Raw genomic sequence first — 11,080 nt, forward strand, 5'->3', positions numbered from 1 at the left:
GGAAGTGCTGAGCAGCAATTGTATGTTGAGAATGACAACGTTGAATGGGGACTAAGAGAAGCATTGGTGGAGATATAGAAAGGGTTTTGGTTAAGTTGAAGAGCAGATGTACAGACCTTGATGAAGCTGCCTTTCTCATGCAGACTAGGCGGCCAACAATGGATTGTGTTTAAGTATTGTTTAAAGTAACACTAATACTTTGGTGACAACAATTGGCTATGTAAACTTTCAGCTTCGATAAAGGTAAGAGAATATAGGATCTTATTTGCCCAAAAAATAATATAGGATCTTAATTATATCCAAAGAAAAATTAAACGTTGGATCAATTATTTATATTAATCGGATCAATCTGAAATTTTATAAGTAAACTCATAAAATTATTTAATGAATAATGAATAATTTGAATTGTTTGTGCGAAACTCTAAAATAAAACCCACATATGATCCCACCAGTACCGTTTTTGTTTCGGATGTGATAACTTTGAAAGTTGAAAAAATGTAGGAATGAAATTATGAAAATAAAAAGGTTGTACATGGAAATAGGTGAAAGGGTATAGTTGTCTCAATAGATTCAGATTGACCTGACCTAGATAAGAGTGGTACTTATTTAGTTGGTCTTAAGTATTAAATTATCATTAACGCATGCCGTAAGAGCATGTACACTATTTGCAACACTGCTACACATAAACTTTTGCATACAAATCGTGTACAGATCACGGTGTGGAGCCTACTACAGGTCTCACACAAAAAATTTGAGCTGTTTATTAAATGTACAACATTTTTTCAAGGGCATTCGCAAAAAAAATCAGCTCATTTTGATATCTATAGGTACTCGATCCAAACATCCAACTTTTCATTAAGATTTCCGGAGAATGAAATGTTAGATGATTGGATTGATCTCTTATATGGATTGGATTGAGCTGATTTTTCTTAATGACCACTTGAAAAAATGTTTTGCATTTAATGAAAAACTTGACTCCACATCATAATCTGTGCAAGATTTGTTTGCATATAATCTGTGTGTTCACTTACTGCACTATTTGATAGGTAAAAATGCTAATCAAACACTTTTTACATTTTAGTTACACATATTTCTTTTACAACAGTGCTACACGCACAGATTTTTGCAAACAGACAGCGTGTATAGATAAACTTTGGACCCGTTTTTGGTCCGCAAAGATGATCGGAACCGTTCATTTTATTCAAAACATCTTGTTTAAGGTCTCCATATAAAATCAGCTCATTTGGATATCAGGAAAGGGATTTACGAAACACTCAACTTTACTTCAGAAAATAGCCTATTTTCTGACGCAAAGTTAAGTGTTTCGTAAACCCCCTTACCGATATCCAAATGAACTGATTTTTTACGGGGACCTTAAATAAGATGTTTTGAACAAAAATGAGCGGCTCCGATCTTCTTTGCGGGACCCAAAACGGGTCCAAAATTCATTTGTACGCGCTGTCTGTTTTCAAAAATCTGTGTCGGTAGCAGTTTTGTTTCTTTTAACACTACAAAATAAAATACTCTCATTTTACCTACTTCCATTTATTAAAATATGCTACTGTATTTCTTTTTCTTTTTCCTTTCTCTTTTTCTTTTTCTTTTCTTCTTCTTCAAGAAAAGGACAGAGGAGAGAGAGGCAAGCTTGGGAAATAATAGTATTATAAATGGGTTTTTGCCCTTTTAAAATATGCAAGACAAAAACCAATAAAACTATGCGCACATCATTTAGTGTACACTAAATGTACACCGCTTTCTACAAGACTCATTAAGGGATTTCATACAAATGATCGGAGCCGCTCAGCTTTTTCAAAACACTTTTGTCAGCATCTATGTAAAAGATTAGCTCCGTTGAATATTGATAAATGCTTGATTGATTCTACGTCCGATTTGATGACAGAAAAATTAGGTTTAGAATCAATCAAGCTTTTGCCGATATCCCACGGAGCTGATTTTAATAGGAATGCTTAAAAAATATTTTAAAAAAAATTGAACAGAGCCGATCATTCTTGTGGGACCCCTAAGTGGGTCCCGTAGAAGACGGTGTACACCAAATGTTATACCCATAGCCGGGCTAGACAAAAACCCAGTTGGGTAATGGATAACTTTCTCTTTTCTTTGTTTTGAGTTTGATTGAGACTCCGTTCCGTTAAGATTTTTATTTTTTAACTGTTTATTTTTTACTTTATAAAACATATTATTCTCTTATAATACATCGTATTTCATAAAAAAGAAAAGAAAAATGAAAAGAGGAGGCGTGTTCAAATTTGATCCTCGAGGCCTGAGTAGCAAAAAGTAAACAAAACATCGGATATAACCCCACCCAAATTTCTTATACGGGCAAAAGTCATATCCGACTTCCATATCCCGTTAACAAAAGCCTTCATCAATCCTATTTCAAGCTGCCAGATCTTGATCTAACGGTCCAGATTTAGTTTGGACACAGATCCAGAAGCCAAGAATGATTTGGGAGTTTAACATATGGGAAAATGGCTACCCAAGACGTGTTTCAATAATTAATGCCAGCCAAAAACATTTTCAACATTAACAAATGTTTTAAATAAGTCTTTGGCAGGTATTAATTATCAAAACATGTCATTGACCGCCATTTTCCCTTAACATATTGATCTGTCCAAATCCTCACCGTTCAATTGTTCTCCATCAAACAAGCTCTGAGCCGTTTCAGATCTCAAAAGTGGGAAACACAAGTTCCCAAAAATAAATACCCCTCTCTCAAACGTAACCTTACAAGCCAACGTGTTTGTAGCTCAACGGCACTACTCACATATTTTCGTATTAAATGTGAGAGGAGCGTGAGTGTTAAGTGTTATGGTACTGCCAAGCACTCCTGTGCCAAGCGGCATCCAACTGTTCATTTCCTTACGAACGGCTTGGATTGAATCTGAATACATACAAATTTGAATTGTCGATTGCTCAGCAAAAATCTGAGTCGTTGATTATCGAGATGAACGACCAGATTGGATGCTCGGCACTAGTGCCAAGCACCCTTGCTTAATAGCATCTCTCAATCCCCCACCCATATGCTACTTTGCAGTATCTCTTCCCATTCTTGAGCAGTCTAGACTCCAACCCTGAGGAGAGTAGACATCTATCGAGTGGAAAAAAAAAAAAAAACACTTATCCTTCCAACTCAAGCAATCACAAGTTCCAAAAAGTGAAAACCCTAGACGCAGGGCTGCAAACGATCCGAGCCGCTCGCGAGCGGCTCGGGGCTTGGCTCGATAACGGCTCGGCTCGGCTCGGCTCGGTTCGAGACAAAAACGAACGAGCTCGAGCTCGAGTCCTGGGCTCGTTTCATAAACGAGCCGAGCTCGAGCTAGTCGAAACTCGGCTCGAATTGGCTCGTGAGCTCGATTATATTATATATATTTATATATATATATATATATATTTTTTTTTTTACATATTTATATTTATTTATATATATATATTTATATATATTTGTTTCATAAACGAGCCGAGCGAGCCGAGCTCGAGCTCCGTAAATACATCTCGAGCCAAGCTCGAGCTCGAGTCCTGCAGCTCGTCACGAGCTCGAGCCGAGCTCGAGCCAACTAAATTTTTGGCGAGCCGAGCTCGAACACTCTAAAACTCGGCTCGGCTCGGCTTGGCTCGTTTGCAGCCCTACCTAGACGTATAGCCACTTCACAGAGAAACTTGTATATATATCCCAAGCAAAGGGAAATTTTTTTAGTCCCGAGCGGGTATCACGTGGTGTTCGATTGTGCATCCGACCCGTCCATAATGTGTATAGGAGGAGTGATGGTATCCCTTTAGTCTGATTTTGGAGTAATTTTTTGGCCATTTTTCGAGATGCAAAAAAAACAAAATATTGGGTTCCGATTTAATGTGCTTTTGGATCCAAATTAATTTTTTTTTTCAATTTTCACGTGTACCAATCATGCATCTATTATAACCTGATGAACAGAATTTTTAACAAATTAATGTTCTCGTCAAACTCTATAAAATAAACTGAGACTATCATCAAAGTATACTCTAAATATAGCCAAAAACTTAAAAACGGACAAGACCATCACCCCTCCTATACCTGCAATAATCTCCACCCCCCGCCCCCCCCCCCCCCCCCCCCCGCCCAAACTCCACGATAAATACACACACCTCAGTGACCTCAGTCTTCCTAGACGACTGAATATTGGTACGGCCGGGATCCTCTCCTGTCCTCTCCGGGAGAGGATCCCTGTTCTGTATTGCTTTTCTCTTCTGTTTTGATTAGTCCTTAGCTTTCTACTCCATTACCGATTCGACGGCGGTACACCGATCGAGGCCAGGATCCGTGTCAACCGGATCGGAAGAAGCCCAAAGAAATCAAAAAAGGTAATGGTTAGTCACGGATACAACGGCTATTCTTTTCTTCGAGGAACAATCTTGTGAATATGTTTTGTTTTCTGTCCTAGATATGCCCCTTTGTTCTTCCTTATTTTTCCACGAAAAAGTAATCATTTTCTTCGTTTATTTTGCAAATCTAAAAAATTTCAGATTGTTTTAGTTTTCACGTTCATTTTTGGAGCCGGATCCTCTCCCGTAACTGCCTGGACAGTTGCTGAGACAAACCCCATAATGGTATTCTTACCAGTAAGAATACAATATTGTAATGTGAGAAGAAAGTGGAGTATCGAGACAGTAACTAGAGAGGATCCCAGCCCTTCATTTTTACCCCACCCCCCTGACTATCAAGGACTTGGCCGGCCGGCCATATTGATAGAATCAATCAAAATTCCATCGATTGTAGATTGTAGCATTTTGTAGCAGCCAGTGATTGCCTGAAGGACTGGGCCTTATCATTGCGGTAAAAGTAGATCAAAAGATGTGTCTGGTCTTTATTATGTTACTGCTTAGCTATTGGTTTGGCCATCTTATTCGGTCCCTTCTTATGTCTTGAAAACATGGAGGTTGGTCAATATAATCAGCTGGTTCTGTTTTTTGGATGTGTTAGACTTCTACGGACGGATTAAATTTCTTTACATTCTTGAGGATCTGTTCACTTTCAACTTCTTACCCATTTGGTACTTTTGTTCTCAGATTTTTGAGGGATCTATCCAGAGATTAGAAGAGCCTTTGATGCAAGGACTCTAGGGAATATTGTGGAGCGAGCATGAAAGGATTGACTTTTGAATGATTGGCAAATCTTGCTTAGTTTTATCACTCAATCCTTTTAAATAGTTCAATTGAATGTTACAGTTTGGGTAGTTCTAATGAATAAGGCCACCATGCTAATTCTAATCAGCTTCTTTCTTTCTATTCTTGACTTCCGTCGAGTATACTTCAAACTTAGGTGTGAAAGTGGTTGTGTTTAGGTCGAGTGATGTTAGGTAAGAAAGTGGTTGTGTTTAGGATGGGTTATGTTAGTCCACGATCTCTTACTTATTCCTTCTACTTTTCTTGTCCTCTTCCTTTTCTAGTGTTTGAGGTTCAGAATGACCAGCTCAATTGTTACTCCAATTTAATCAGAAGTGTCGTGTGATTAGTTTGAAATGCTATTTTTGGTTAATCTTATGCATTGCTTATTAGGGAGACCAAATGTATACACTTTACACCAATGATCATGAGGGATGCAGAACAAGTAGGAACAAAGGAACATTGTCCGAGACAATTATGGAGTATGGGCCATCATTCACAACACAAACTGCTGTAGTATAGCTTTGGAATGGGCCGATTTCGTGTAATGTAGTTATGCCAATTTACTAGGCTTATCAAGTGAAAAAGATAATGTCCAACTTTCGACGTTTCTGAAAGTTTGGTGTGGAGGTTTCTTAATGTTTGGTGTACGAATCAAACTACATTATGCCTACTAATTCGTGGCCTTTTTCCCTTTCCAGGAGTTCCTTCTATGTTCCAACAATTTGAAGAACTTGGGAGCTTTCATGAACATCTGAGGGAGCAGGATCATCTTTTTGGGCAAATAAGATCCTATATTCTCTTACCTTTATCGAAGCTGAAAGTTTACATAGCCAATTGTTGTCACCAAAGTATTAGTGTTACTTTAAACAATACTTAAACACAGTCCATTGTTGGCCGCCTAGTCTGCATGAGAAAGGCAACTTCATCAAGGTCTGTACATCTGCTCTTCAACTTAACCAAAATCCGTTCTATATCTCCACCAATGCTTCTCACAGTCCCCCTTCAACGTTGCCATTCTCAACATACAATTGCTGCTCAGCACTTCCATGGAGAATTCCATCACCAATGTATTCTTCTTCAACTACTCCAAGAATTCCCAAGAATCAGATCACTCGACGCCACCAAGTCTCTCCACGCACTCGCCATTACGACCGGCTGGAATTGCCCACAACCCATCTTCCTTAACAACAATATCATCTCGGCCTACGCGTTGTTTGGTGAGCTATTTCTTGCTCGCAAGGTGTTTGATGAAATGCCTCGACGAAACACTGTCTCATACAATACCATGATTGGTTGTTATAGCCGTTGTGGGGATGCGGAGGAAGCTTGGAAATTGTTTTTTGAGATGAGGTTGTGTGGGTATGAGCCCACCCAATTCACGTTCGGGGGTCTTTTGTCGTGCCAGTCTTTGGATCTCTATAGAGGGTTTTACTTGCAGGCATTGGTTCTGAAGAGTGGGTTGCTTTACCCTAATGCTTTTGCAGGGACTGCATTGTTAGGTCTGTTCGGGAAGCACGGGTGCTTAGACGAATGTCTTAAAGCTTTTGAAGACATGCCTCGGAAGGATTTGGTTACGTGGAACACGATGATATCTTTGTTTGGCCATCACGGGTTTGCTGAAGAGTCAATAGTTATGTTCCGCAAGATCATGAAGATGGAATGGGCGTTGACAGAATATTCTTATGTTGGTGTGTTATCGGGATTTTTGTGGGAACGGGACCTAGAATTAGGAGAGCAAGTACATGGTTTATTGGTGAAAAATGGGTTGGTTTGCAATGTTTTGGTTCTAAATGCTCTGCTCAATATGTATGTAAAGTGCTCTGGGCCATGCATAGCTGAGAAAGTATTTGGGGAGGCTTCTATCCGGGATGTTGTGTCTTGGAATACAATAATTGGTGCACTGACAAAAAGTGAGAGTCCAGGCAAAGCGCTAGAGCTCTACTTGAAAATGTGTCTTGATGGAGTCTGGCCTAACAGGACGACATTTGTTAGTGTTATTAGCTCCTGTACCAGATCAGAGAATCTGATGTATGGAAAATTGATCCATGGTATGGCAATTAAACACATGTTAGATCGTGATATATTTGTAGGTAGTGCATTGGTTGATTTATATGCTAAGACTGATTGGTTGGGGGATGCACAGCGTTGTTTCGATGATATAGATGAGAAGAATGTGGTTTCTTGGAACGCTTTGATTTGGGGGTACTCGCAGAAATGCTGTTTCTCACCTGTTCAACTACTATGTGAAATGATTCAATTCGGTTGTCAGCCAAATGAGTTATCATTTTCTACTCTACTCAAGTCATCCAACACTGTAGAGTTGCAGCAGATTCATTCTTTGATAATAAAAATGGGTTACCACGGGAATGAGTATGTATCATGCTCTCTCATTACCTCATATGCCAAAAGTGGTCTGATATCCGATGCCTTGATTTTACTTCCTGCTGATGACACACAACTTCCTGTTGTCCCATCTAATGTGATTGCTGGAATTTACAATAGGACGGGGCAATATCATAAGACACAAGAATTGTATTCTCTACTTGAGGAACCGGACATTGTATCTTGGAACATCTTGATTGCAGCTTGCTCCCGCAATGGCGATTACAAGGAGGCTTTTGAACTTCTTGGACACATGCGGGTGGCTCAGATTCATCCTGACAAGTATACTTATGTTAGCCTCTTGAGTGTTTGCACTAACCTTTGCAATCTAGCTTTGGGTAGTTCGCTCCATGGCCTCATCATAAAAACGGATTCCAAACGTTGCGACACATTTGTTTCCAACATAATTATAGACATGTATGGAAAATGTGGGAGCCTCGAGAGTTGTCTGAAAATATTCGACGAAATGGCAGATAGAAATCTTATCTCATGGACTGTTGTAATTGCAACACTAGGGCTTCATGGTCAATCATACAAGGCATTACAAATGTTCAGAGAAATGGAAGCAGTTGGTTTTACGCCAGATAGAATTGCTTTTCTTGGTGTGCTTTCAGCATGCAGACATGGTGGGTTGGTGAAAGAAGGAAAGCATCTTTTTGGGGAGATGAATATGACTTACAGGATTGAACCAGACTTCGATCACTATCAACTTATGGTGGACTTATTGACTAGATATGGAGATCTGAAGGAAGCAGAGCGATTAATTCTTGGCATGCCTTTCCCTCCAAATGCCTTGATATGGCGTAGATTTCTTGAAGCCTGTAACAGACAGCGTGATGCAGAGAATCTAGAAGTGGATAATGTAAACTTGGAATCGAGCGGGTGAGCTTGTGTACCGTTGTGTCATGATATTGACACTTCTCTTTACACAGGCGGATAGTGTTCTTTCGTGCATTCTTTGGTCTTCTGTTAATTTTTGAGCCAGGTATTGATTTATTGAACTTCTAAAAATAAACCACCACGAAAATTAATGACCCATGACATCGGTTACAGATATTTATAGCCTATAAACCATGCACTATGCATAATCTTCATTAATTGGCTAATTGAGCAATAATGCTTCTTGTCGTTCTAGCAACATTTATGGTTGTCAACTAGTTTGTATATCTCCAGCCATTATGTCAAATTTGAAGATGCCAAATTTATTTGAAGGCTTATGGGTAATCTGACATCTCCAAATTTGACACCAACAAACTTCCATCTCCAACCTTGATGTCAAATTCAAAGTATTAAAGTACAAAACACCTACTTTTTGAATTCCAAAAAGCCAAAAGTAGATTTGGCATGAGGAGTCAAATTTGAAACAAATGGTGTATAGCCAAATCAACGTTGGATTTGACACTCTATTTGGCATCAGGGTGGGATCAAATGAGGATGCCAAAAGTTACCGTTTCTGCTCCACGTAGGATTTGAGCCATGGGTTGGAGATGCTCTAATTATCCGGCATCAGATATGGAAAACACAGTCTCAAAGCTTCTTACCAAAGTATGTGAGATAGAGTGAGTATGCTTTTTTGTACTACTTGTACCTTGGAATTAAAGGTTCCTTACCTTGTTCAAAATCTATGACTTGCAGAGAATTACTTTCAATTAAGACATGGCATCTCCGGGATGTCTTTTCTTTGAGCTGAATCAACCTCTCAGTCGGCTGTGCGGTAGTCAGCTGCCTTCATGGTGTGCTAGTCCAGCATCTCCAAGTAAGTGAATTTATCTGTACAAAATTAAGTGTGCAAGGAGAATTGTTTAAACTTTCCTCATTTTGAACCAAAGCTGGAAAGCAATGAATACAGATTCATATATGTCCACTTGCGCCAATGTCTGACGCTGGCACTTATTCATTCCGTTTTTGGAGCACAAGCTGATGAGCTACTACGTGCAATCTATTGTGGATTAATATAATCTCCAACTTGTTCCAACCTGTGGCTTTCAATTACCATGAACTGTTGAGTGATGTTTGCCCAAGTTTGAGAAACAGATAAACTTGGGACGGGAAAGGGAAGAGAAATGAAAACAAAAACGATAAGCGTTTCCCGTTTATACATACTGAATAATTGCAGGAAATGGAGGGCTCTGTCATAATTGTTTCCTTTAAGGATTTATGTATCTTGAAAGATGATACTTTCTCCTCTTCTTCTTCTTCTTTTTGCATGAACTTCCTTTAAACTGAATAGATGGTGGAAAATTAAATATTGCTAATTTCTTTTTCATTCATTTTTTCCTTTGGTTCATTTTTCTCGAGAATCATTTTCCTATGCAATGTTGTGGATAATCAACCAAAGCCTTAGGTGAAATGTAGTAATTAATAAGGATAAATGTAACTTCACTAGCAGGGACTGCTCTTCTTTGCTAATAATTTGATCATAGGCACACTTGTATGTACCAATTACCGAATATGCTAATTTGCTGACTTGGTCAGATAGTTAATATAATCTCCACCTGCACAGAAATCAATCATTTTTCCTTAATTGTTCACGGATTCATGAAATCTCCACTAGCACCACCATCTCTTAGCCCTGTATGGGTAGTCATTTGTTTCAACTTTGTTACTCGAGTAACACACAATACTCTACTTCATTCTCATTTCTTTCTACCAGGAATGGGTTACCCTACTGCAACAAAGACACTAGTTGTGCTCTGGACACTTTCCATCAGTTAGCAAGCACGTCTTCTCAAGCATAGCATTGTGGAAAGTCTTCATTCTTCCAAATATTAGGGTTCATATCTCCCAACAGTGGAGACAAAGTCTATATCGCATGGAAGGGTATTTCAAGACAGAACGACTCCTTCGGAGCCAAATCCTAAGCAGTGAGCACCATAATTGTCTTAATCCACGATTAGTAACCAAGATTTTGGTTTAATGGGCGTAATTGGGGGATTATATGTTTCGTCAAACAATATTGTGTCTAAAGCAAGAGACTGCATAAATAAAGCTCCATAGCTGATTCTGATTTTGTTTCATGAATTTGGTAGATGAGATAGAATTTTCTGCCTCCTTATTTATTTATTTATTTTTCTGTTATCTTTATTGTGGTATAAACTCATTGCGCTCATGTTGGCTGTTCTTATGGTCCCCATTTGAAAGGAAATTGCAAATTCTTGATGAGAACAAAAATATTTATTGTTTTTTTTTTCTTTCTAAAAACTGAACAAGATATGAATCACAAAATAGTATAGTATTTGCTCCTGAACATGGTATGAAATTATGAAGGATGAAATAGTCAATGTTTTCCCCTGGTATCAGCTCAAAGGCTATTTCACAGGTCATCTTGTTAAAAATATCTTGTGCACTTTGGAGCCGCATTGGAGAAAGGGATAGCATAGTTTTGTGGAGTATTTTGTTTTGTTTTGTTTTTGTTTTGCGTTTTGCTTCCAATCCCAAATAAGTTAAAGCCGGCGCTGTTTGGATACTATTTCCTAGGGGCGAAAATTTAATTGACCACCCCGAACCAACTGAGAAAAATCGATAGGAATAATCGGAA

General features: G+C 38.8%; 1 protein-coding gene across 4 annotated transcripts; it reads left to right on the forward strand.

The window, feature by feature from the left end:
- The first annotated feature begins 4,160 nt into the window (after window positions 1–4,160).
- LOC131327405 (pentatricopeptide repeat-containing protein At3g58590-like) lies at window positions 4,161–10,552 on the forward strand. 4 transcript variants are annotated; one of them, XR_009200296.1, is made up of 4 exons: window positions 4,161–6,090; window positions 6,200–8,424; window positions 9,178–9,298; window positions 10,196–10,552. XR_009200296.1 is itself a non-coding variant. In XM_058360544.1 (2 exons), exons 1-2 carry the CDS (start codon window positions 6,068–6,070, stop codon window positions 9,230–9,232), a joined length of 2,412 nt encoding a protein of 803 aa, XP_058216527.1. In that variant the 5' UTR covers window positions 4,161–6,067; the 3' UTR covers window positions 9,233–9,797. The 4 variants fall into 4 exon arrangements, 1 of the variants encoding a protein (XP_058216527.1); XR_009200295.1 differs by having other exon boundaries at window positions 4,530–5,699; window positions 5,859–8,424; XR_009200294.1 differs by having other exon boundaries at window positions 4,161–8,424.
- The last annotated feature ends 528 nt before the right edge of the window (window positions 10,553–11,080 follow it).

This window comes from Rhododendron vialii, chromosome 5a, assembly GCF_030253575.1.
Source record: "Rhododendron vialii isolate Sample 1 chromosome 5a, ASM3025357v1".
Classification (NCBI taxonomy): domain Eukaryota; kingdom Viridiplantae; phylum Streptophyta; class Magnoliopsida; order Ericales; family Ericaceae; genus Rhododendron; species Rhododendron vialii.